We start from the raw sequence: 27,908 nt of genomic DNA, 5'->3' as shown, positions 1-27,908 counted from the left end.
GCTCCGTTTTCTAACACATAAACTCCACGTGAAAACGCGACGCGAGTTTTAATGTCGAAAAGCTGATGACGACCTAGTAGTGAAAGGAAAAACAAAAACAAAAACACCCAAACAACACAAAAAACCAGAGGCTTCCAGGAGCGCGTTTCGTTTCGCCTCGGGGAGCGCGGGAGAAGCCGCCGCGGGGGCCGGGGCGGGATCTCCGGCGTTGGCCGTGAGGGATCCCCCAGCCAAGGCCCCACTTCCCTGCACACAAGCTCGGCGTGTGTGTGTGTGTGTCTGTATCTGTGTGTGTGCGGGGTGTTCGCGGCTCTGCCGAGCGCTCCGAGCTTTATTTACGGAAACAGCGCGTTGGGATTGATCGCGCCGAGAGCCCGGGCGTGCTGAGGGAGGGTCACAGCACATGCTCAGTGCCGCCAGTCCGAGGGCGAAGTTTCTGCGTTCTGCGTGCGGGCTTAGGTCACAGCACAAGCTCAGTGAAAGCTCGCCGAGGTCTCTCAGCCTGCATGTTGCCTCCATTTTGAGTTGGTAGAGTGGAAAAGGCAGAGTTTTTAGCTGTTAACTGGGGGGTTCAGGGATACATCCGAACCCGCAGGCGCCTGTCATAGTCATGGATGATCCATTCAGCCCCTGCAGGTAGGATACATCACTCCGGCCTCCCCGAAACAGTGATGATTTTTGCTGTTGTTTGTGACTTTCTGCAATGTTTATGAAAATCATTCCATTGCTGTTGCATGTTCCTCAGAGCCTTGTGATAAATCTCAGCGGCGTCGCTCGCACGGTGCATGAGGGCACTGCCAGGGGGTCCGAGGGGGGCATGGACTGAAACGCTGGAGCTGTGGGGGCTTGTTTTTTGGGTTTGTGGGTTTTTTTCCCCTTCTCCTCGTGGTGCAGTTCGGATTTCGGTGGTGCTGTCTGCATGCCGGGTCTGGAGGGAGCTGCAGAGGCTCTCCCTGCAGCCGCAGCGCTGCCGGAGCTGGGATTAGGGAATGTTTGGGCCTGTTTTGGCTGCTGTTAGAGGAGGGTCGTGGATCAGCAGCACAATCCATTGGTCGCTCCCAGGATGGGTGGTTCTCCTGGTGATGGAGGGGCAGCGATCCTGCTGACACTTGCTCAGGTATTCAGGAGCAGTGCCCAGCCTGGGTCTCTTTTGCCTGGCAGTCACATGCAGGTGACACTTGTGCATCTAAATTGCAGCAATATTGCCTCGAGCGCTGAGAGCTTGTGCTGTGTCAGGGAGCAGAGCCGCGTCAGCAGCACCCACGGTGGTTTATCAGGCTGGCAAAACAGCTTTTGAGGCTGGTCTGAGTAAAATGTAAGGCTTGGGCTCTGGTCCTGACTGGCTCTGAGGTCCTTGTGGGGCAGCCATCAGTGTCACTGCTAAATATAGATGGGTTTGAGAGGACTTGGGTGTGTTGGGGGGAGCAAATATGATTCTGCAGCGTGTTCTCATTCAGGAGTGTCTGAACTGAGATCCTCTGTCGGCCCCTTGTCCTGCAGAACTGACCTCACCCCGCAGGGGCTGGTGCTGAGGGGAAATCCTTCAACCAGGGCAGCTTGTCTGGGAGTTACTGGAGTGTGTGGATTTAAAGGTGACAGGTGTGTTTGTGCTGCTCACGGTGACATCTCTGCAGCTGGAGAGCAGAAGGCTGGTTGGCCTTTAGCCTTGCACACCTTGTCACTCACCTGCACAGTGTGTGTCACTGGGGGGAGAGACTTTTCACATGGGCAGAGGGTGACAGGACAAGGGGGAGCAATTTTAAACTAACAGAGCAGAAATTTAGAATAGATATTAGGAAGAAATGTTTCCCTGTGAGGGTGGGCAGGCCCTGGCACAGGTTGCCCAGAGAAGCTGTGGCTTGCCCCATCTCTAGGAGTGTCCAAGGCCAGGTTGGAGCAACCTGGGATAATGGAAGGTGTCCCTGCCCATGGCAGGGGGTGGAACTGGATGAACTTTAAAGTCTCTTCCAACCAGAACCATTCTATGATTCTTGTCAGCAGCTGAGGAATGAATGATGAATAAGCCAGCAGAATTTTGCCCAAGTTAGTGCCATGTCCATATCTGTATTGTATCCCAAGTTTCATTCCCTTTTCCATTTCCTTTTCTACCTGTAGAGCATAAAAAAATCAAGAACTCCTAATTAATGTGGATCACTGGTCACTTTTGCCATTGGCTGAAGCAAAGCCCTGCTAATGATGACAGAGCCCAATTCCCTTGAACTCAGCCTGGCTGGATCACTTCATAGTTTAAAGAGGTGTCTCCATAGGCCTAAGCTTTGGAAACATTCTTATTCCTAATAAAGGAGCTACTGGAATACAGGCAGGAATACAACAGTGCTCTGCAGGGATACAGGGATATGGCACTTGTGTCCTGAACATTTGTTCTCGTGTTGACTTAAAAGCAGAAGAGAATGCATTGAGGTATGGGAAGGGTATGAAGCAATCTGCTTTCTGCTGGTTTTCAGTGGCAATTTGTGCCTGCATTTAAGAAAGGTTTGAGAATAATGCCAGCTCTAAGCTTAAAATGATCATTTGGTCATGCTTATTTTTAAAAACTGTGAGACTGATTTACCATAGCACAGGTGGAATAAGTACCTCTAGGTTATAACAGCCACAAAATCTGATTGTTGAACAGGACCGTTACATTTGGCAAAACAAATACAGCTGGAATAACATGCCAGATGTGTCATTCTTCACTGATCACTTGCACAAGAGCTTGTGGATGTGATGTTGGATGTTTTGGCTCCCAGACCTCCCCTTTGCAGGATGCCTCAGGTGCCTGTGCCGTGGTGTGGAGTCAGATGGTTCCTGCCTCTAGCAAATGTATGGATATTTGTATTCCCTGTGGCAATGCTCCTCTCACAGCAGACCTTCAGTGCTTTTGAGATCTCAATTCTTCCTTTCCACGTGTTTCAGCACAAATGTCTGTCACCTGTGTTACCACCTGTGGGGTTGGAGTCTGTAACCAAAGCAGCTCCTGAGGTCTGTGTGTAGGAGTACAGGACCTGTTTAAAAAAAAAAAAAAAAAAAAGCTACAGCACAGATAAAAAACCCACCTCCTTCTCCCCCTACCTTAAAGAAAACCTCTAAAACCCACAACCCTCCCCCAGAAAAGCCAAACCAGGAAAACCCTGGGTGTGAGGAGGACTAAGGCTGTGTGATGTGAGCAGTCTTGGTACTGGCAAGATCTTTAGTGCCCTGAAAAGCCTCTTCCTCCCTGGTCAGCTTGGGCTGTGCTCCAGGTGGTGGATTTTAGGTGAATTTTAGGCTGGCTGGATGCCCAGAGGATTCTCCCCACTTCAGAGGTTACTGGTGGGTGTTCTGGTGACTTTCAGTGCCATTCCAAAGAGCTGTTGGAAGTCACAAATATTTCATGGGAAGTGCTTGTATATTGTCCTTTAGGTGAAGAAGTGATGGCCCAGTATTTGATGGTTTCTTCCCTTCGTTCTGCCTTCATTTCAGCTTTTTTCAAGGCATAAATCACTCAGATCACCTTTCCCCCTGCCTCTCAATTCTTCAGGCTGCAGTTTGTTTTAATCAGAGCTTTGCATTTCCAGGTGTGTGGCAGAACCAGGGATATCTTCAAGCTTCCTTTATGCTTCACACTCTTCATGCTTCTCACCTTGTTCTTTCTCCCTGTGCCTGCTGTTCAAGGGAGCTGGAGGTTTGTGTTGTTCAAGCAAGAGCCCAAATGGGGGATCATTGCCTGGGACCTGAGGAAGCTTTATGGAAAAATTACCTGCTCAAGTTGCTGCCCCATTCCAGTGTCCTGCCCAGAAACTGAGATAAAAAAAAACGGTGCCACTGTGGTATTTATTCTGTTTTAATGGTGAATGTTTGCTCTGGAAGTGCAAAGGTACTGCCTGGCTATTTTAGAAACTGTGCAGGATAAAGACTTAAAGCAACATCATTCCATGGTGAATTCATTTACACATTTACTTATCAGTGTAAATGTTGCTTTTGAATAAGTAACATTCTGGTTCTTTTAAAATCCCATGTAACCAGATAAAAACCTTTGCACTGTGCAACTTTGCATCACAACCATGCAAGTTTCCACTGTATGATTGGCTTTTTTTGAACTTATGATCAAAATACTGGTGTGTTCCTTATTGAAAGGTGAACAAATATTGGAAAACAAGTCTTGGAGAGGTGATCAATGAAATCTGCCAGCAAATATCACCCACCCAGGTAATTCCAGTGTGCAGAGAACACTTGTTTCCTCTGCAGGAATTTAGCTGAATTATGGTCACTTCCATCCTACCTTTTGAGTGGGGCACAGTGCTGAGGACTCTCTAAAGGCTTTTTTTTCCCCCTCCTATTTAAACATGAAAAATAACGTTATCTTGAAAAGAGCTTTTCCTGTCTGACTCAAACTTGGGCAACTACTTCCTTGTGCAAACAGCAGCACGGGGCAGGACAGCCCCCAGCTTCCTGCAGGTTGTGGCTCTGCAGTCAGGGAGCAGGTCTGAGCCTGCACCCAACATCCAAGTGTTGGGACATGTTTATTCATTCCTGCTTGACATTGAGCAATCACTGAAAACATTCCCTTATAAGTTCATTTGCCTGAAATACAGGGTGGATATTTCACTCAGAACATAAAAGTGCTCCTGCATTTTTTTATTTTTTTATTTATTTAATTATAACCCGCTGTTACAACAGATTTTAAATGAAACTTCAGCTCACGAGGGGCTGACCAGGATATTTTTTGAGGGTTAAGACACCGTTCCTGTGAAATGGATTTGAAAATCTTGCTTAAAAAAAAAAGGTTTAAGGGCCAAGTGCAAGCTGGACAGGTGAAAATCAGGGAGCTTGTTATTCTTAGATATTTAACCTCAGGTATTTGTGGTAGTTGTGGGTTTTTTTTGGTTAAAGGTTGAGTGCCCTGAGCCTGCCTGTCCCTTTTGTAGTGTATGAACATGACATGCATAAGATAATCTTAGGTCAAAATTGGGGCTCCAGTTGGCTCAGTCTCCTGTCTCCCAACAGTGACCATAAGCAGATGCTCTTCCCTGCAATGCCAGCCACCTTCAGCTCCTGATAAACTATTTTTTAATCAGCTGAAGTTGGAGTGGAGTAATTTTTGTTCTCGCCCGTTTTTGTCCCTCTGGAGATGGAACAAAATGATCCTTGCCAGATGTTTTTAGAACTGCCTCTGAAGAGCAGGGTTTCTTCGTCTTGGGTATTGGATTATATGAATTAAAGGATTTAAAAAAAAAAACCCACAACCTTTCCTTGAGACTTTTGTTTTCCTAACTACCTGAGATTTGTATTAATTTTACAGAAATCACAAATATCTAAGAATTGCCTCGTGCTCTCAATTGATGTAACTGATTATCTGGCCAGTAATAATTTGGTTACATCTCTGTTAAGTGTGTAATTGCAGTATATAATCTATTATGTCTATAATGCACATATCTGACATGGTTTTATTTAGTGAAGCCGTTGAGTTTCATAGCAGGCTTCGTAAATAACCCCAAGTCTCATCAGATTCATTGTTCAGTGCTAGAGCTTGTTATTGCTTATTAAAAACAAGCAAACAGCCCCACCCCCTGCACATTCTGCCTTTGAGCTGTGTCTTTTCTCTTTTAATCTTTGGTCATATAAAATTAATGACCTCTTCCAGCTGGTTTTGCACACTTCCTTAGCTAACAACGTGTCCTCCCTTGGGGATGGCTCAGTGCACAGGAATCGCCATCCTGGTGGTCCTGGGCTCAATTCCAAGAGCCCTGACCCTCCTACAGCTGGATTCCGGGGTGGGGAGAGCTGCTCCAGCCTGATAAAGCTTCCAGTTTTTAATGCTTGAAACTTCTTTTGTGCTGTGAAGTTGGTGTTGGTGACCTGCCCACGTCCCACCAGCAAGTTGGTTTTCAAAACTTTTATTTCTGGAGAGCTTCAAAGGGATTCAGAAACACTGTCTGAGGGGAGGTTTGTGGTTGAGCCGTTTGGCCAGCTCAAAATCCTTCTTCTGTGGAAGCATCCCTCTGATTTAATTAGGGATCACCTCATTACACAGTCTCAGGAGTGATTATGCCCGGAGTGGTTCAGTGGGTAGCACAGAACTCTGGCCCGTGTGTGCTGTTTGGGTTCTGGGGTTTTGTTTTGGTGTTTTGTTGTGGGTTGGTTGTTTGGTTTTTTTTAAACTTAATGGTACCACTGAGTTCTTTTCCTGGGGTTTGAGCTGTTGCTGGCTGGTGGCAGATGTTTGAGAGGCAGTGGTGGAGAGCACTGAGTGGCCACAGCAGAAGGACATTGAACCGTGTCTGCTGCTGGGTGTAATGAAGGGAAGAAGGACAGAGTGGGTTCAGTGTGATGCTGCAGCAGTGCCACCTCCCTCAGCCCCTTCTCAGGCATGCAAGTCACTTCAAAACCGTGCAGTTACTGCCTAGCATGTCTCCTGCTGAACCCTGGCAGCAAAAAGGGAATCATGAAAGCAGCAGTGGCACCGTTCCGAAGGTTCCACCTCGTGCACGCGATCCCTGACCCCGAAGGTCCCCCTTGTGTGTGGTTCCTCTCAGAACCTGCCAAAGGTCTTCACTGCTCCTGCTGGGGAAGGACTGACTCGGATTCACATCAAGGGCAGGGCAGAGCTGTGCAGAGGAGTCTGGGCAGAAATCTCCAAGTGCCTTTGGCCGTGGCCTCCAAACTCAGAGAGTTTTGCTGGGAATTCCCAGCCTGGCTCTGGCCACACTGTAACAGTGGTTGGTGCTGCAAGTCCTGAACCCAAGTTATCCCCAGGTTATCCTGCTGTGCTTCGTGGCAGCTCCATCTGGGAATTCCAGTCCTTTCTGGCATTGCAGTGCCACGTTTTCATGGACAGAGCTGCCAGTGGTGCCACCCTTGGTTTAAATGGGGCGAGCCTGGTGTGGACAGGAAGGCAGGGGATAAACAGAGAGGGTTGAGCTTATTTCTGGAGTGGAAATTGTGCAGGAACTGTTGTGCCCAACCTTTCTTCCTCTTTCTTCTTCCTAAAGCTGGTAAATGAAAGCTCTGCACCAGCCTGTGCTGCCTCCAGTCCCTTCCCATCCTCACCTCTGAACTGTTTTCTGTCAGCGCTGCTGCCTTTGGCCTTGAACCTCCAACCTCCCCTGTTGCTTCAGAATGGGAAGGACAAAGCTTTATTGAACTGAACATCCTCTCTCTTCTCCGGGAGCTGTTGGGAACAAGCCTCTCCCGGATCAGAGCCTGCTGCTTTTGCCCTGCTCTGCCACAGCAGCTCCTGCCTTTTTGATATTCCAGCACAGGCTTCCATCTCCTCTCTGACCAGCCCCTGTTTACTTTGCAGAACACAACGTTGTCATGGCAACAGGTTACTTTTCAAAGGGAACATCTTGTCATTATATTTAATCCACTGCAGCTGAAGAGGACTGAAATATTAAGTTGTTGTTGCTATGGATACTGCTTTGTTACAGCAGTTTCTTTTGTGTCACATTTCATATACAGTGTTGGCTCCTTTTTTTCCCCCTTTCCCACGGAATAAACACAGGATGCCATTCCATTCTCATTGTATTTGCTCTCACCAATATAATTTAGCTTAAAACCTACAGTGCCTTTTGGTTTCCATAAGGAGAATTTTCTTTTCTGGCTGAAACCCATTCCTGGGGACGTGGAAACAGTGAAAATTATGGAACAGCTCGTGTGCCCTTGCAGAGCCCTCGGCTTTGTGCCCTTTTACAATCCGAGGGGGATGGAGAGCAGCCTGCACAGCAGCTTCACTCAGCCCTGTCCTCACCTTTGGGGCAGGGGAGGGTGTGAACATAATCAGAAAATGGTGATGGAAAGACACACAGAACTGTTTCTCTCCACATTTCACGTGGGAAATGGTTGGATAACCCCACTGAGTTTCCAGGGGAATAGATGGGAGCAGAAGTCCCATCCAAAACTTTCCTTTTAACTTTGCAGTTCCTTACAGGATCCTCCAGCCCTGGTTATTAAATGCTGTATTTATCATATTCACTGGAAGAAATTGGGAGTTGGGGGGATATTTGGAGTGCTGGGGTTTTTCATATTTAAACTGAAAACAGCCCAGTTTTTTGTGCAGGTCCAAAACCTGCTGGTGCAGCCCTTGGCTGGGGTGCAGAACTGGAGCTGGCAGCCACTGCTCAGGCATGTTTTTAGGTTTGACTTGCACTGACTAGCAGAGATGTGCACGGCTTTAAAATGAATCCTGGGAATAAAGGAAGAGCCATCAGCATTTTCTCTCGTCAGGTTCCCCTTCCTTCCTCACAGGGAAAAATTCTGACACCTCGTAGCTGGAAAAAAAACGTACCCTGGTATTTAATGTGTAACTTTGTAAATATAAAATTGATTTCCTAGTTCAGTCATTCCTTTACATAACCTGAAAACAAGAGAACAGTGTCAGATCGTGTCTCACAAAAATATGCATTTGGGGGGGGGAACATTTTGACATGTTCTCATTGTTGTCAGGAGGCTCTTGGCATTATATTTTGGAGTGGATTTGCTTCTTAGGAGGGGTAACATTGCCAGAATATCAGGGCAGGGGATGGAGTGTTACAAACCCAGTGTTTATTCCTGTCTGACAGGTTCCCCTGGGTAAGACCTGTTCAGATCCACACTTGGGCACTGGTGATTTACAGTTCAGAATGGTCAGTGAGGGGAAGTTGAACTTCATGCACCTATTTAAACAACATTTTTGAAATGCTGAGGTGAAAGTGTTCATTAAGACATGATATTATCACATAAAAAAACACCCTCCAGTGACCTTTCTGGCATCAAATGGGATTTAATGCTTTGGGCTGCCCAGTGGTGGTTTTGCTGAGGGATAAAACTTGCCATGTTGTCTGCATTGGTTTGGGTTTGGGGTTGAAACAAGTAAAGGATCATAGGATTTGTCCAAGTCAGGTGTTTGTTGGAAGGTGACTCTGCATGGCAGGGTTTGGAGCTGGCCATGGGCAGGGACACCTCCTGCTTGCTCAGTGTACACCTGACTATATCCCCCCCTTGTTTTCTTAATAACGTTTATTTTTGCTTCTCTTCCATTTGCATTGGAAATGCAATGAAAAAAAAAGACAGAACGTGACCCTGAATTTTATTAATTGCAATTCTTTCTCTCATTGCTGGTTTCTTTTTTATATCTTAGGAGGCTAAACAGTACCCAAGGTGAAATCAGAGTTGGACCCAGCCATCAGGTAAGGGGTTTTGTTTATGTCCCAACATCTGGACATGCTTTTGCCTCTTGATCTGTTCAGATGATGCTTATTTAAAATTACATGTGTTCAAATCCGGCGAGTTTTTTAGAATCATCTTTAGATGACTCACTTTAGAATCCCTGAGCCCAGGGGTTTCTGACAGATGTTGATATATTAATGATTTTTACTAGCAGAAGTGCTGTTGGGTTAATTCTTGAATAAGATTGAAGCACTGTGAGTGTCTACTGGAAATTAAAAAGTGCCTTAAGTCCTTTGGATTGTTAAAATAGGAATTGAGAAAGGTGAGTGTGTTCCAACACTGGGAAGCAGAATAAGGTTAAGACTGTAGTTGTGCCTGATATTTTAGTGCTAATTTGAGGGAAATCCTTCATAAGGAATGAAAATAATCTGTTCCTAAAGAGCATTAACATACAACTTACTGTGGTTCATGGAGCCAGATCTGTCACTGGGAACTGAATCCTCTCCTTTACTTGTAGAATTGACTTTGCACTGTCCAAGTACTGGATTTTCACATCCAAGTGATGAATATTCATTCAGACCCTTTTAAAAATGTTGTTTAATAGCAAGTGAAAGTAAATATTTATGTAACATTCTTAAGGATGTTTTGCTTCAGAGGAAAAACGTCCTTGGCAAGTCAACCTGTGCTGTTCTTTTGCATAGTTATAATAAGAGCACTGTAAATGGTACCTTCAAAACAACTTTCATCTCAAATTGTCATCTAATATTTTGGCAGGCATTAGTCACCTGTGCTGGAAGGTGTAATTACCAGATGCATTTATGGATGGGGGGGGAAAAAACCCCAGAGCCAGGGAGAAGGTCCACTGATTTAGAACACTGTTAAATCCTTGCTTGCTTAATGCTTTAAACTTGCATTGTTCTCTCCCTCACCTGCTGAGCATCCGTGTACATCGGGACAAATGTCACCACTGAGAGGGTTCTTCTCAGCCTGGTAATTAGTGTAAGGTGTCATCTTAAGATCCAGGAATGGTTGATTGTGGAAGCCCTGGTGGGCAGTCAGGCTGAGGGTGGTATTTGCTGCTCTCTGTCCTGTTGTTTGATTCTGTCTGTGGAGGGTGTAAGAGGGTCTCCTGTGCACCCCGGGATTTAACTCAGGGAGTGGATATGGATTCATTCCCTCCACCCCCCTCAGGGAGCACAAAGGACATGCAGCAGAACCCAGAAACAACCCTGAGGTCCCCAGGGGGTAGATTTTTTGTGAATCTCTTGCCTTCTTTTTCCTTAAACAGTGTGTGTTACAAATGCTGGAGGCTGTTGTTGGGTTGGTTTTTACTTAGTGCACAGATACCCCAAAGTGTTCCCTGTGTCATCACAGCAAACAAGGACACAGTGAAGATAAATGTGCTGTGGAGTTGCAGTTCTCCAAATTCCCTGGCACAGGAGGACAGAGGGTCTCTTCTCAGTGTTCTTCTGTGACAGCTTTTGGCTAATTAATGCCCTGGTGGTGGAGTGTCCCCATCCCTGGAAGTGTTTCAGGAAAGACTGGACGGGGCACTCAGTGCTCAGGGTGGTGATGGGTCCCAGGTTGGACTCGGTGATCCTGGAGGTCTTTTCCAACCTCAGTGATTCTGTGCTCAGGAGGAAGTTGCTTTTGGGAGTGACTCCAGTAACCAAGCACATTCCAAGGGTACAGGAGGCTGAACATGGATTTGTGCAAAGCCCCCCCGGCTGCTGGAGTGCATCGCTCCTCCAGAAACCTCAGCTGGGGATAATGCTGGCTTATCCTTTTCCAGAAGAGAAGTTCAATGACATATCCATTTTCCCAGGCAAGAAGTAAAATAAAGTACAGATTAAAGAGCAGAACATGAAAGACATCTGAACCTGTGACTTGTAATTACTGGTTATGTAGAAATGTTGCCTCTCAAATACGTTTAGCGTTGTAAGTATAGGAGGTAATTATAGGGCTTAAAAGCTGTTTCTGAAGAGGCTCTCAGCTATCTCATCTCATAGCAGTAGATGACTAAAGATGCTAATTGGGTCTCTGGATAGAGTAGTGTAATACTTATTTAGTGGCAGGGTTCATTTTGCTGAGCTATCTCGCTTTCAGGAAATGTCTTTGTTTCTCTTTAGAGTTTAAATGATTTACCGAGGATTTAATTTTAAATTTAGTATCACATGTGTGGGGTTTTTTTTTACTGATTTAAAATGGGACACATATGGTAGCTACATTCTTGCCTTCTCTCTTATTAGTATGTTCTGTGAGTGTGTTGTAGCCTGGCAAGCAGAGTTGTAGCAGCATCTTTGTGACAAATGCAATCTCTGTCTCTGAGGATAAATTGTCCATCAGTGTTTGACTTCTGTTCAGCAGAGGGCTGTGTTTGCAGTACAAAATGGTTTCCTTCCAAGCCCTGATATTTCTGCAGACGTGCTTAGTCTGTGTGGTGGGCTGGGAAGTGGTGTTAACCTGCATAATTGTCAGGAAATGAGCTGCCCTTCTGGAGGAAGAAATGCTGAATAAAGGGAGTAGGTTGGGGCTTGATGACCCAGTTTCCTGATAAACTTCTGAAAACTTGGATCAAACAGCTTCACCACCTGTTGCCTGAGTATCTTCCATCTATGAGATCATAGTATTGCAGAGAATTTACAAGCTTCCTAACATTAGGAAGAGCTGTCATGTCTGTCTGAACCCCGTTTTTACCCAGGCCAAGCTCCCTGACCTGCAGCCCTTCCCTTCCCCGGACGGTGACACGGTGACACAGCACGAAGAGCTCGTGTGGATGCCAGGAGTCAACGACTGTGACTTGCTGATGTACCTGAGGGCAGCCAGGTAATTCCAGCCACGATCCTGCAGTGCCTGGGTCGTGCTGGAGGGGGAATGTGGGATGCTGTGTCTGTGCAGTGGGATCCGATCCCTCCTTTATTCTCTTTCGGGATAATGTGGCTGCTGAAATGTTTCCTTTGAGACAAGAATGCTCAGATTTGCTGTTGGGCCAACAAGGCATCTTTGCATCAGCTGTGGCTTTTGGCTTTCAAATGCAAAGCCAGCAGTGTGTGCTGGCATGATCCAGTGTGGGATGGGCATCGTGGAAGAAGGGAAGGAACTGCTCTGAGTGGAAGAGCTGTGACAGCACAGGATTCCTTCAGAGACTGAGTGTTTGGAGCTCTAGTTTGCATTTCAGTTCCATACACATCTCTGGTTTGCCTGGTAGATTCAGAGTAATTCAGAGTCTTAGTAAATTACTTGTAGCTTGCAGGAATCCAGAGACTGGGGAATCTGCAATTCAGTTTAGTTTTTTTGACATAATGAAACTAAGATGACAGCAAAAAGTTTGCTGTCTCTGCTGAGACTCTGTTCTCATGTCTGGAGGTTGTATCTTCCTTAATGCTCATCAGGCTCTGGTACTACTGCAGTGTAGATTTTTAACTGATGAAACCCAATTAGATTGGATTTTAATTATGAACCAATTATTCCATGTGCTGAGGTGACTCAGCTTTCCATAACCACCAGCGTTTGGTGCCTCGTCCTCCTCGTTCCCACAGTATCACAAGGCCCTGAAATTCATGATTTAAGCTGTAAATACACTCTTTATGCCTCTCATGATGTGTGCATCAAAGAGCAGCTGAGGAATGTAAACTCTTTTGCCCTCAAACTCCACAGGAGCATGGCAGCCTTTGCAGGGATGTGTGATGGAGGATCCACAGAGGACGGTTGTGTCGCTGCCTCCCGTGACGACACCACCCTGAACGCCCTCAACACAGTGAGTACAACTCCTGCAGGGAGGAACAGCCTTCCCAGTTGTTTCTGGGCTCCTCAGTGCATAAAACAGGAGATAAAACAGATTTAGGGATCACAATATGAAGCTTGATTGTAGTTCAACCTTCCTTTCAAACACCAGCCTGTTTTCTGAGCCGTGGAACTTCAGCAATGAACTTTTGGGTGGTGCCTTTAAGGGGATCCCAGGGAATGTTCTGTGTGGGAAGCTGCTCAGATCAGGTCCAGCAGCTGGAATTGTGACTTTCTCAGCTGGCCCCTGACCTGGCTGTTGGTCCTTCCATTCAGTCCAGCCAGCCTGGAATGTTAACTGAGGTTCAAATGCCTGCATTCTTAACAGGGAAAGTGTTCCCTGGGTAGCATTAGCTTATCAAACCCACCTGCTTTGGGTTTTTTTATTTTATTTCCACTTGTGTTTGATTTCATGTGTTTCAGAGGGTGCATCAGTTCTCATCCTGCAACAGGCAGGAGTAAAACAGTATTAAGATCTCAAATGTTCCCTTGTAATACTTACTAAGTAAACAGTGCCAGAACTTTCATTCTTGTTCAAATACACACACTTGAATGTGTAATGAGCTGAAATCCAAGATCAAATTCTGCACCCAAATTAAATCCTTCCCTGTTGTTCTCACTTTGACTTCTGCAAAGTCAGGTGTTATTTCTCAGTACTTCCCAGAACTGAGGGGAGTGTAGAAATCCAAGTCCTTTGGTTCCTTTCCTAAAGGTTTTGTGTGATGCAGATTTTTATGCTCTTTGATCATTGTTGCAGTTCAGTCTCTTGCACATCCTCTTCAGGTTCTTACCTGTGTTCCATTTTAGTTCCTGCCTTTCCTTGGGATGGATGCCACCTGATCCTGCTGGCTCACCACTCCAGAGCCTGCTGAGCTGTTCTTTAACATCCTTCTCAGAGACTCAAATTCCTGTTAAGGTCAAAAATCATCAAAGAGCTTTTGGAATTGGAGTTTCTCTCCCCTTATCTATAATAAAAGACTAATGCAGAAAATTCATTTAACTTCACTGCTTTGCCATCTACTTTAATTACCCCCTTTAATCACTCAGCAGCCTGAGGAGTCTGTAGCTGCACTTGTAGAGTTCTTGCTTCTGAATTAGATTAGTCCCAAAATATTTTGGTTGTGTTCTTCTAATTCTTTTCTCTTTGTATTGCACATCTATTTTTGAAAATACTTTCCTTGTCCACTTTGAATTTTTCTCCCAAAGGGTTTCCTTATAAATAACAGTTCTGTCAGGGATATTTTAAGAAACTTTGACTTATTTCTGAGAACCTGCTTTTTTTGAAAGACTGACTTAAAACAGTTAAATTTGTTGTCCTGACAAAATGGCACCTCTTTTTTTATCTCTCACTGTCTATTTGAAACAGATCAGATTTATCTGATAAATAATTTGTGAGACTCTTAACCTGCACTAAGTTGTGTTTTTGTTTAGAAATTATCATATGCAACCCAGAAGATGACTGTAAAAGAAACTGATAGGGTATGATTTCTTATTATGGAAATCCAATAAACTTCAGAGCAGCACTTCACATAAATCAGTCTTGACAAGCTCCTTTGCTGGTGTTTTATTTATGTAATAACAGGTGCTGCAAACCCCTAGAATGATTTATTGTTAATTATACCAGATAGAAATGAAGATCATGGAAGGCACAGTGCAACATACAGACATATATATTTATATCTCAGCCTCATTGAAATGATTATTCACTTAACGTGCCAGGTAAACTCCAGCTCCCGTTCCTTTGTTTGGCTGTTGGGATTTGCTGCCACATTTGTCATTGTAACCCTTAGGAGGGAAATCAAGTTTTCCTTTTGGAGTTTGTTGCCCTCTGGATGAGTTCTGGGGTCAGGCTGGGAGGGGGGAGGAGGACACAGCAGCTCCTGCAAGGCTTTCACCACAAGATGTGGTGAGAAATGAGCTCAGAAAGTTCTGTGTTGGAAAGGTGATGCCCCAGCTCTGCCAATCCATGGGAAGATGTGCCATGGTGAATATTTAACCTCAGCCTGCTGCTGGTGGGTTGTGTGGGGTGAGAGCTGGGCTAAATCCTGGGGTAGCTCTTCCCCTCCCTCCCATCTCTGTGCCTGTGCCCTCAGGAGCTCTGCTTCAGCCTCAGATGTGGTTTAAGATCCTCTCTGTGTCAGGAACTCCTGACCTCAGTTATCCTTTTGACCTGTGCCTGCTGGTCAGAGGTTGTGCAGTTCTGTTCTCACAGATCCCAGCTCAAGGAGGAGTTAATTCACTGCTTTGTGCTGGGTTTGGAAAAATTCCAGAGTGATATTTCATCCCCAGTGTTCTGCCTGACCTGTTGTTCTGATCCAGGAGTGAGGGTGAGAACCATTTCTATGGAACAACAACCCCTGGACCAGAATCTGGCCATGCCCATGTGCAGACCTGGTGTTTGAGTAGAACCTCTGAGCTTTTGGGCATTTGATGCTGTGATATTTTTGCTGGGGAAATCAGAGCCAGCAACTCTAATTTATCCTCACATGGGGAAAAAACAGCACCACTGAAGCTCAGGTAGGACTACATGGAGGGAAGACAGAACAATCATATGCTAATATTGTGTAAATCTCTCTTTACTAATAGTGTTGTTCTGCCTTCTCATCACACTGTTACATGGGAATGTGTCATTATGAGTGACAAACATGACAGTGTAATATCAGTTTAAGGAAATGCAGTTCTAACTCAGATGTCACCCAGACAAATTACTCCCTGTTTTAACTTGCCCTTAGACCAGATTTTCTTGTTCATTAACTACAGACAAGGTTGAAAGCATAAAAAAAAATTATTTAAATATATGTTAGCATTTCTTATTATTACCAGTTTTCCTTTTGGATGAGTCTTAATTAACATTTACTCTCATGGTTCAAACGAGGTACTGGAGCACTTCAGGGGCCAGTGCTCTCTGCCTGGGCACGTTGGGAGATGAAGCCACCTCTAGTTCATGAGACAATTTGGCCACTTTGAATTTCCATTCATCCTCATCCTTGCTCTTAGGGGAAAAACTTCAGCACTTTATTTGCTAGATGAGTCAGAAAGCCTTTCTACAGAAACTGTTGAAACAGGCAGATAAAAAGGGCCAAAAACCTACTGCTGTGAGTGCTTTTAAAGTTTTTGGGGAGTAGGCAAAATATTTGTGTTTTCTGGAAGGTTTTTTTTTAAGTGCTGTTGCAAGTTCTTGCCCTGGGTGTGTGTGGAGCACTGGCCATGCCTGCAGTGCCCCACAGCTGCTTTGCAGCTGGATTTTGGGCTGTTTGGCAGTACCAGAGTGTGCAAAGTGACTGCATCACAAATACCAGGCTTTTCAACCTTTATCAGTAACATCTCAGATCATCTGGAAGCCACTGGAGCTGTTTAGATGCTTAAAAAAGGTTAGAACTGGGGGGGAGAGATGGAAATTGAGGTTTTGGGGTTTTTTTTTGGTTTGGTTTGATCTGATACCCAACAAGACAAGAGCACCAAATGCGCTGAAGGGCCCCTTGGTCTTGCTGGGTATCAGCCAGGGCTGATAAAAATGAAATGGAGCATATTCCATTTTCACAGTAGGGCAAGATGCCCATAGCTATGAGGAATATCCACATCCAACTGAGATTTGTCAGCTCTGCTTCTGAAGGAAGTGGCCTGAATCACATTTTGTGTTAAATCAGGTGTTGGGTTGGAGTTATTCCACCCAAAGACGGGGCTGCTCCAGCCACAGGGCAGGAATCCTCATCCTGCTTTTCATTTTCCTCATCTTTTCCCTTCTCTCTCATCCTGGGATGTGATTTGTCTGTGACCAGTGGCCATTCCATGGAAGAACCAGCACTGGGAGATGGCGAACTCTGGAATTCCAGTGCTGTCCTACAAATGCTGGATGTGCCTGTATCCCCACAAAGATGTGACTGTATCCCCACAAAGATGTGACTGTATCCCCACAAAGATGTGCCTGTATCCCCACAAAGATGTGGCTGTATCCCCACAAAGATGTGACTGTATCCCCACAAAGATGTGGCTGTATCCCCAAAAAGATGTGCCTGTATCCCCACAAAGATGTGGCTGTATCCCCACAAAAGTGGGTTCTGGCTGAACAATCCTTTCTGGGGTTGTTCATCCTGGAAAAGAGAAGGCTCCAGGGTGACCTAATTGTGGCCTTCCAGGACCTGAAGGATCAACAAGAAAGATGGAGAGAGGCTCTTTACAGGGCCTGGAGTGCCAGGACAAGGGGGAGTGGCTTCAAACTGACAGAGAGTAGGGTTACATGGGATATTTGGCAGAAATTCTTCCCTGTGAGGGTGGGGAGGCCCTGGCACAGGTTGCCCAGAGAAGCTGTGGCTGCCCCTGGAAGTGTCCAAGGCCAGGTTGGACAGGGTTTGGAGCAACCTGGGCTAGTGGAAGGTGTCCCTGCCCATGGCAGGGGATGGAAGATGAACTTTAAGGTCCCTTCCAACCCAAACCAGTCTGGGATTCTGTCATATCCAACTAGTTCAATGATACTGTCCCACTAGACAGCAGCAATTTTTCCTTGGAGAAAAGGATCCTGGAATGTAACTGTTCTTAATGGACTGCAATTATTTAACACTGTGCCATGAATGCAGCCCAACTCAGATGGGCTTTTCAAGGCAGCTCCTAATGACTGTAATTGCCAAAGGATGCCTTGCTGGAGCAGGAGCTGCCAGATGCAATGGCACTCTGAGCTAAAAAGGTCACAGTAAAAGGGACATTTAAATTAAGTTATAAATTACAATTGAAGAACAATATTTTGATGAGCAAGCCCAGAGATGTCAGAGCTGCAAGATGTAATTCATGGGTTCATTACAGCCCAGAGGTGCCTGACAGCTGAGCCGTGCCAGAGGAGAATTTATTTGCAGCATCACAGACAGGAATGGCAGCTCTGCTCGGGAGCAGGGACTGGAAACCTTGTGGGAATGTGCAGCCTGGATGGTAATAGGCCTTTCCTGGGATCTGCTGTTGTTTAATGACTGCTGTAATATAAATGAGGGGTTTGGACATGTGCACGTTCAGAGTTGTTCTTTAATCCTGTGATGCAGGAGTTGCTGTATTTTCTGGTTTAAAGCACCTCTGTGTCTGTTCCTGTTGTTGCAGTTGTGGGCTGACATAAAATCAGAGAGGTGCAAAGCAGAGATGGCAGAGTTAATGCTCAAAGTGGTGATTCTGCACCTGACAGGACAATAACCCAGTGTTTATAGAAATACCTTGAGAAGTTCACCCAGAAGTTAATGAACCCAGAGGCAGTCATCATTAGCTGTTATTTATGTTTGAATCTTGCCAATAAAGTGCTTAGATACATTAAATGACTGCAAGTAATAAGCAGAGAATGAGCCAGATTGAAACACGTAAATTTAACTCCAGCACTCAGAGAAAATATTTTTCCTTTCTGCTGCATTATCCCACTCCTGACATTTAAAACCCTTTTTTTTTTTACTTGCTAAAAGTGACATTTTTCAGGAGACTCTAAACCTTTAGCAGGTCTGTTTTCACACCTGTGTCTTCTCTGTTAGGTGACTCTTCTTTCGTGCCTGTGCTGATGGGTTTGGTGATTATTATATTATTAATATAATTACTTGGTTAAAATTCAATGCTTGTATTTTCTGTCACTGATTTGGGACAGTCTTGGTGGCCTGTAAACTTTGACTTTTCTGTCAGGCCAGGCCATTCTTTCTGGGCTTGTCTGGTTGATTTTGTTTGTAGATGGAGCTGCTTGGGCAATAAGGGCTGCCAGGGGAAAAAAAAACCACGTGTTGTCCTTGAGGCAAAATAAAGATGCCCTCCAAGTTCCAAAGAGGCTTTGGCATTCCTCCTGCCTGGGGAGGGAGCAGAGAGGGAAGGGAAACAGAAGCACCATTCTCTTCAACACTGTCACATTGCCTAAGTGAAAAATCTTCTGGGTAGTGCAATGCACAGGGAAACAAAAAAAAAACCCAACCATTTGCAAGGTGAGCTGGCAAAACAAACAGTGCTTTTTTTGCTTTAAGATGGATTTGTTCCCAGTGCTGGAGTGCAAACAAGGAGGAAAATTAATGTGTACCCAGTAGAAAAGGCAACATCTTATTTCCATGCCTGTAAGTGGGTATTGCAGATACCACAGGGGGCTTGAAACTTGTTTTTTTACTTAGGTTTTTTTTGGTTTTTTTAAGTCAGTGGTGGTGGTTGAGCACTGTGGGCTCAGCTCTCTGCTCTTACCTGGGCTTAGATCACTTTTGGAAGTTGAAGCCTTGTTTGCTGTGGTCACTCTGCCTGTAATTCCTGCCCCAAGTACCTGCAGCTCCCCTGGAGGTGCCATCTGAAAGATGAACATGAATAGAAATCCACTCTGGCTTACTTTTCTTTTTTGTCCCCATTATATTATTCAAGCAGTGCAGAAACACCCTGTTTGCTGGTGTTATTTTAGTTGTTGATAAGGGGAAAAAAAAGAGTGTTCAAGCCTCCAGTTAAGGAAGGTGAAAACACACTGTGTGTAAGGGCAGAAGTCTGTGCCCTGGAGTGACCTTTTATTTTTAGAAGTACTTCACTTCCTTTAAAATTCCCTTAAGTATTCAAAAATAAAGAATGCCCCAGTAACTTGGTGGAGGTGGAAGAGCACCTTCAGCAGCTCGAGATTTGTTCCTGGTGAGAGAAGATCTGAGCCAGTTTGTGTGAATTTAACCCATCCTGTACTAATGTCTTCTGGAACTCAGCTGGCATCGTGTTCAGCCCCCTCACTGTGGCTTTTGAGTGGCTTCATTTTTGAGAAGTCTTTTCAAAGGTTCTGCTTTTATAGCTCCCCTGGTGCTCTTCATTTTGGACCCCAGTGTTCACTAATAATTGTTGATCCAGTTGTGTTCTGGGGACTCAGCTCTTCAGGTGTTCTGAAGGAGGCCCAAAACTGTATTGAACTGAGAGTTCACCAGCAAATGGAATAAATGAGCTGTTACTTTTAATGCCTCAAAGTTCATGTGCAAGGGTTTGTTTATTGAAGAAAACAATGTGATTTCTAACATGTTTTATCCTCCAAATGGATTGGCTTTAGAGACTGGTTTTGCTGAAGAGTTAAGACAAGAGAAGCAATATAAGGGCCCTGGTTTGGTGTTCCCTGCTGCAAAGAAACCTTTGAGGGTCTTTTGTAGAATTCTGTGATGCTCATGAACAGCTCTGAGGGTTTGCTCTGCTCTGTCTGTGTTTAAAAAAAACAACCTCCTGTCTGTGCAGGGAAGTTGGGATGCAAATGGTGTAGGAAGATAATTCAGTTTTTGTCATCCCAGCAATATTTCTTTTCTTTGAGAGCGTTTTCAGAAGACACAGAGCAAACTCCTTCCTAGTCCTTTAGTGCTTAAAATCCCACTTGGAAGGCAGGACAGGCCCTAAATCTGCAGTTTCCTATCGAGTGAAGAGACAGAGATTCTCATGGGCTCCATTAATGCTTTTTTTCCATGCAGTTGTTTTTCTACCCCACCCTGGTTTTTCATGTCTCCTGTCTACTTTTGATCCTATAGATACTGAATTTAGGGGAGAAATTCAGGTGCACTGTAGGCTCTGACTCTGAAAGGGTGAGGTGAGCTTGGACATCCCTGGTTGCTCTCTGTAGGTGTTTGTTCCCTTCCACACTTGTTTTCCAACACCATGGTGATCTTTGCAGTGCAACAAAAATAAAGGGAATTTTCTGGATGGGTAAACTTGACATCCCATGACTTGCAGTCCCTCCTGTGTGTTACTTTTTCCAGTTGATTTTACTGATCTGAGCAAAACTCGCTGCGTAAAATACAAGTCCTTTTGAAAAACACTTTGTTGGAGCTCCTTATAATTTTTCTTGGAATTGCTAATGTAAAAATAATATTTTTTTGTTCAAGTGAACCAAAAAATGTTCAGTGCTTTATGGGCTCCAACATTATCTGGGAGAGGCTTAGGAAGGAAAGGGAAAACATCCTTGGTTTAATGGCGTTTCTTTTATAATAAAATTACCCCAATTACCCTTCAGCCCGTTTAAATCTCACTTCAGACATCCACAGGAAAAACAATTAGGCAGAGAACATCTCACATGGGCTCCCTATGGTGGCTTTTCTCCCAAATATCAGCTCCCTGCTCAATTCCATGGAATGATCTGTTTGTCTCCCTCCTTTTTTAGCTCCATGAAAGCAACTACGATGCTGGGAAGGCCCTGCAGCGCCTGGTGAAGAAACCTGTGCCAAAGCTGATTGAGAAGTGTTGGACTGAGGATGAAGTGGTAGGAAATGATTTATTCCCTCCAGCCTTTAAAGTTCATGTTGCTTCTCTTGCTTTCTTTTCTTTTTTTTTTTTTTTTAATTTTTTTATTATTTTTTTTAATATTTTTTTTAATTATTATTATTATTTTTTGTTTTGGTTTTTTTGTGGTTTTTTTTGTTTTGGTTTTGGGGGTTTTTGTTTGGTTGGTTAGTTGGGGGTTTTTTTTGGTTTTGTTTTTTGTTTTTCCTCCCCTAAAAAGGTTGTCTTTATGAGCAAATATTATGTGCTGCACTGGATAAATTTTGCACAGGTCTGAGTTAGTAGTGGAGTCTTGTTCAATGCATAGAACTTTATTAGAAAATACATAAAGATGGGTTTATAAATGGAAATATAGACATGGGGATATAAATTAAAATAGACATAAGGATATAAATTAAAATAGACACAGGGATATAAATTAAAATAGCACAGGGATATAAATTAAAGTAGACACAGGGATATAAATTAAAATAGACTGGGGGACATAAATGAAAAATATGTACGTGGGTACAGAAGTGAAAAAATATAGACCTGGGGATATAAGTGAAAATATAGAGACATGGGGATATAAATGAAAAAATATAGACTTGGGGATATAAATGAAAATATAGAGACATGGGGATATAAGTGAAAAAATATATAGACATGGGGATGTAAGTGAAAATATAGAGACATGGGGATATAAGTGAAAAAATAGACATGGGGGATATAAGTGAAAAAATAGAGAGACATGGGGATATAAGTGAAAAAATAGAGAGACATGAATATATAAGTGAAAAAATATAGACTTGGGGATATAAATGAAAATATGGAGACATGAATATATAAGTGAAAAAATAAGGTGCAGTGCAAGATAGAATTACTCGTGGAAAAGTGATAGGAGGAAAGTTTGGTTGATTTTTCTTTTCTCTCTCTCTCCCTGAATGGATGAATTTTTAAGGTGGTTAACTGATAAAGTGTTTGAAGGCATGAACAAAAATAAAAGGGTTGTTTTCTTGTTCAGTTTCTACTAAAGCTGAGATTGGTGTTATAAAGCAGAGCTGGTTAACGGGGGGAACTCTGGTGGTCTCTTGGTGTTTTTAATAATTCAAGCACTGGCTGGGGAGAGTTTTTTAAGCTCTTGTTTCTTTGTGAGTCTTTCAGGGAGTTGCTGCAGTGAATTCGGGTGCTTTGCTCTCTCCTTGTGCAAACCTTCCTGCAGGAGCTCTGTCAGGGCTCAGCCAGGCCCCATAAACCCGGGTTTGCAGCTGATTCCATGATCCAACAAAGAACCTTTGTGGTCAGGAGGCTGCCTGGAGTCAGGGAGGGAAGGAGGGTCATGTGCTGACACTGGCAGGGAAAAGCCTGAGTCGCTCTTTGCTGATAAGTTTTACAGTTATCTCGTCATAAAAGTGAGTTTTGTTGAGGGAACTGACTGTTGGAACAAATACTGGAGTGCTCTGCCCTGTGTTCAGGAAGTTTGTGTTCATATTTCAACCCATTTTCTCTGCATACATTCATGGTTAAATTGTACAGGGCCAACACCTCCTTTTTTTTTTTTTTCTTTCCTGTGTAGATTTTTTTTCCCCCCCTCTCCTTGTTTTTTTCCATCAGCTGCACTGGGAGTGCTGGAGCTGCTGCAGCTCAGGGGTTCTCGATGCTCAACCCCTGTTAGATGAGAGGGAGAACAGAGCCTTAGGAATGGAAAAAACAAAGTTTATTGCAAAGTGAAACATTACTCCAGAAGTGCAGACTGTGAGCACAGAGCAATGATCACTGACTCTATAAATCATTGTCAGGCCCAGCTCATTTTATCATATTTGTTCTTGTTCTGTTCCATCCAAGTTTCCAGAAACACTTGGCAGCCCTCCAGCCTCGGCAGAGCCAAAGATCAAACTGTGCTCTTATTTATAGCCAGCTAAGCTCCACCTGCACGGCTCCACAGCCTGTTTGTCCCTGCAGCTTGGAGAAAACTCCGGATTAAAGCAGCAGCTCTGCACTTGGGAGCGTTTCTGGGACTTGCAAGGGAAGTTTCCTTATTGTTGGCTCTTTGAAATGGAGGAAAAACTCTTTCTGTGTGATCCACAGGCTGCTTAGGAATTCTGTATTGAAGTGTTCTTCAGAAAACACTGATCTATCAAACCTAAAATCTGGCCAAAACAGTTAAATGTGGGTTTAACTGTTAAATTTGAGAACCATAACTATGTGTGGCCCCTCCATCTCCTGATGGCAAGTGATGAGCAGTAGGAGGCCTCTAATCCAAGAGACACAATTCTGAGGGAAGAGGAAGACCCAGGTCCAATCCATGTCCCTGTTTGTGCTGGACTTAGAATTGATCTTTTCTTGTAGCCCAGCAAATATCTACTTACTTAAGTTTACAACTTGGATAAATAAGCAGATCCCACACCTGATACAGAGCTTTGGTCAGATAACCTGAACTGAGAAGGGCTTTGTGGCACGTGACCAACTCAAATAATCATCATCATAATAATGATGTAGGTCATAATAATGAAGATAATAGTGTAGCTCGTGGCTTTTGTTGTCTCAGTTTTTCCATTCCTGCCTTTCTAATCCCATCATATTCTCCCCCTGCCTTGCCTCTGGGCCCCCAAAAAAAGGTCACACTTCCCATTTTGTTATTCTTAAGTTTAATTTTCTGCCAGATTTTTAAGATGAGTGTCAGAGCTGTTGCAGGGAAAGTGTAAAGGTTGTGTGGCTGGGAAAGAAAGGAGTGTTGGGGCAACATCCAGGAATTGGGCAGGTGGTAAAAACCACTGCAGTGGAGTGTAGTCACATTGATTCAGGGAAAGAACTGGCTTAGTACAAAAGCAGTTCTTAAAACTCCACATTTCCCAGAGTCAGAAGTGCCCTGTGAGTTGGTTGGTCTGTGACTTGCACAAGGATTTTGGCCGAGTCACTTCTGCTGTGCTGGGTGATTCCTGTTGTTGATGTTGCTGTGCACATGGTAACACTTTGTCCAGCACAGCCTCTCTGTATTCTGTAGCATTTCTGACATTACACCGTGCATCACTCAAATTTATTGAAAATGTGGTTCTTTCTCAAGTTTTTTTTAACTTTTTCTGTGGCCTCTGCTGCCCAAAGACAAACCTTTCTCATCAGTTAGAACAGCTTTGCTGCCCTGTCACCAAACTGTGATCTAAGAGCTGCTTGGCAATATCAGACCTGATTAAAATAAAGGATGGCAGTCCTGTTATTTTTACTGCTGATGATGTGGTTGCAGAGGTTTAGATCAAATTAAACAGAGGATAAAATTGGCCAGTGATCGAATTACATGGAAGGCTTTGTAAATATGAAGACAGAGGTTTGTTGTCTCCCTGGCTTCTCTAAACCTATGGCTATTTTTAAACCTTTTTTTTTTTTTTTTTTTTTTTTTTTAAATCCCAGTATGTAAATTCAGAGGCACAGTGTGAAACCCAGTCTTGCACACTGCCTGCAAAAGTGGCCAAAGCAACTTCTTTCCTGATGGCTCTAAATGCAGCTCTGAGAAGCTGCAGCTGTTTCCTGTTTGTCAGGGCTCAGTTCTCCACCTGACAACATCAATTCCCAGCAGTGATTTGATGAGGAGGGGTTGGTTTCTCTTGTCATGCTCATAGATTTACTCCTGTGGACAAGTTGGAGCAATTGTCATACATAAAACCTTCTTTAGGCACGTTCTGAGCACTCACCAGCACCGAGCAGCATCACCTGGTGGCATCTCCTCAGTGTGAGGCTGCAGTGCCAGGCAGGAAGCAGAGCAGCCTGGAGGGAGGTGGGTTATTTGGGGAGAAGCCTCAGAGCAAGTCGTGTGGTTTTGATCCAGCTGGCACCTTTTACAAGTTTCCTACCACTGAATTCCATGTCTGGCACTGCTGGAGCGAGGTCAGGGTACCTGGGAAAAGGGGTACTGGATGTCACTGGGATTTATTTTGAACACACTGAGAGATCAAAATGCTCCACTCGAAGCAAGGGATGGCACAGTCAGAGCACTGAGCTGGTGGCCACCTCAAAAGCTGTCTCTTTTAATCTTGTGGTGCCAGCAATCAGAAATCTTTTTTTAATTTTGGTGCCAGCAATCAGAAATCCCTCCTAAGAATGGAATGGTGCTGGTCCCTTCTTCTTCTCCAGTTGGAAATTCTGTTCAAAATCAGTTCAAAACTGACCTGGAAATTGTGTTTTGAAACATGGAGACCTGGTGTTTATGGAGAATAAATACAGCAAACTTAACAGTGCCTGTGTTTACTCTGGTGCTTGCCCTGATTGCAGCATTTCTGGGCCTTCTGCAGCTTCCAGATTTGGAACCATGATCATTAACTTCTTTCAGTTCGGGTTAAACTCAATGTCCATATTTCCTGGCGTGGTTTCAGTGGAAATATCTCCCAAGACAAATTGTCCTTATGAAATTTCCACACATCTTTGGGACAAAAATCTTCTCTGCAAAATTGCTTTTACACTTCCAGGGACGTTCAGTAGAATTCTGACCCCTGGGCTTGCTCCACATCCAAAAATGAGCTTCCCTTTCAGATCAATAACCTATCAAATGGCTGTAATTTGTAAAGGATACCATGGTCACCTTAAGTTTTGTTAATTTAAATGGTTTTTGTCCTCTGGCATTCCTGATGCATTGGAAGTGTGGAAGGAAAGCAGCTGGTTCTGACTGTTCCTCACCCACCAGCCCTGATTCCATCTCACCTCGTCGTCTCTTTGTCCAGAATGTGCTTTTTATTTTCCTCTCTCTTTCTATCAAAAGTGCTAAAGAAATCAATAGGCCTTCCAGAAGAGAGAGAGAGAGAGAGACGAATCAGAACCAAAAGAAGCTCTAGTTTATTAGGTTTTTAATTAAACATGATGAACACATTTTAAATAACACAAAGGCCTCAGGCTGAGCTGCATCTAATCGAAACAGATTAAGTCACCCGTCCACACTTGGGTAGTTATTAATTCTGTTTACTTATGCATGCTTGCTGCAGGCAGGGCCTGTGCTGCTCTGCTGCAGCTTATTGCACAGGGATGCTTTTCCTGCATGGAATTGTGCTCCTGATTACCAGGCAGATGTTGATTATGAAGAGCTGATGGAACCGCCTCTGAAACTCAGGGCTGAGCCTCCCAAAGTTCAGGAAATCTGGATAAAACAACACTTCATTTCTTGGGCAGTTCTTCCTTTTCCCTCTGCACTTTGTTCCATCTCTTCAGAGATGTTCAATTCTCCGAGGGAAATTGCCAAGTTTTCCTTAGGAGGGTTTTTTTTTTTAACTTGTGCATCTCCGTGCAGAGCTGTCACTGACACCCTGTGACATCCCTGAGCACCAGCTTTTATCATGAAATATTCTGCCTTTTAAATATTTTACATTGCTCTTGATGTCGTGTAGTTGAGGTAAACAACCCTGATTCAAACAACCTCTTAAATTTATGTGCAGGGGTAGTTAATCCTTGCTGGTGCTAAACCTTAATTGGCCGTGTACATCAATTTACAAGTTCATAAATTTTAAAATATCCACACCTGGCTTCAGCTTTAAACTCATTTATCGTAAAATACAAATGGAGATCTTTCTTCCAAAGAGGACAAGATAGGGGAAAACTCTTTTCCTGATGTGTTTGCAAGGGTTTGTAATCCAGCATAGCAGGTCAAGAAATTACTTATGCAAAGCCCACGTACTTATTTGCTTGGAATCATCTTCAAATGTCTCTCACCTGCCCTTTTTGGAGCATCTGCTCATGAAAACATTGTTTTCATGGCTTCCTCCTTTGAAGCCAAGCTCTTCAGATGTGCTGGAAGACAGAGCTGCTTACTGGGGCAAAAATGCCATGAATTTTATTGACTGTTTCTGTGGCAGCTCTAGGAAATGGAATTCATGGCCAGGTTGAAACAGAACCTCTGGAATAGTTGAGTGTGGGGGGGAAATCATCAAGGGGGATTGGAAAAGCTGAGTGGCATTGCAGGGCTGCATCTGACTCAGGCAGTGGGCTCAGAAGGTTAAAATATCACTTACTGCTCAGTTTTAATGTTTTATGCACAGAAAATAAAGCATTACAGCTTTACAGTGGAGGGACAGTTCCACTAAATTAATATTTTCTGGAACTTGGAAATCCAGCCATTTGCAAGTGTGTTAATCAGTAGCAGTTGGAATTTACTGAGCACTGAGGTAAAAAAACCCACCAAATTTAAACTGCCATGGCCCAGTTGGGCCTGTACTTTAAGGAGAATAAATAAGATTTTAGTTCAGGCAAGTGTGGGAAGGTCTTGTCTGTAGCTTATTCTAAGAAGTGGGAAAGAACCATCAGCCCTCCCAGTAAAAAGTAACCGATGAGGGATGAAATTATTCTGCTTGGGGGGGGGGGAAAAAAAGTTGTTATTTAAAGGTTGCATAAAATTACAGTTACTTAGCAGTTGGCAGGGTTACAAAATGATAAGCTGTGGCCCAGCTGGAAAACACAAGGTGTATTATAGCCTGAAAAGGTGAACTCTGTTTCAACACAGGTTTCTAGATGAAAGATAACCATCTTTTTGCCTGTGATTAACTTGCATCAGTGTTTGAGCCGAGCCCTTGTTTAGAGGGATCAATATTGCACATGCAGCACCGAGTTTATTGTCGAGTCCTTTCGGAAATAAGGCAGTGAATTAAAAATCAATTATACGTGCAGAAAAGTTTGTGTAGGGCAATCAATTCTGTCCTTTTAGTTTGCCAAAAGATTCCATTGTTTAACCAGCTGTGAAAAGGAATGAATTTTAAAAGCCTCCAGCAAATGAGGGAGCCCAAATGGGGGGGAGGGAGAGATTTAAAACAAAATTATTTCAGCATTTCATG

At 44.0% G+C, this 27,908-nt stretch overlaps 1 protein-coding gene across 1 annotated transcript in view; it reads left to right on the top strand.

Moving 5' to 3' along the window:
* RERE (arginine-glutamic acid dipeptide repeats) overlaps positions 1-27,908 on the top strand; it is a 167,345-nt gene that overhangs the window by 79,011 nt on the left and 60,426 nt on the right. Inside the window, 4 exon segments of the mRNA XM_027658296.1 lie at positions 9,098-9,146; positions 11,828-11,952; positions 12,784-12,883; positions 21,008-21,106. Coding sequence (XP_027514097.1) covers positions 9,098-9,146; positions 11,828-11,952; positions 12,784-12,883; positions 21,008-21,106 — 373 coding nt within the window.

The sequence above is a fragment of the Corapipo altera genome, unplaced genomic scaffold (genome assembly GCF_003945725.1).
Source record: "Corapipo altera isolate COAL_440 unplaced genomic scaffold, ASM394572v1 301, whole genome shotgun sequence".
NCBI classification, from domain to species: Eukaryota; Metazoa; Chordata; class Aves; order Passeriformes; family Pipridae; genus Corapipo; species Corapipo altera.
The sequence above is the reverse complement of the archived record's forward strand: the minus strand, read 5'-3'. Positions and strand labels throughout refer to the sequence as shown.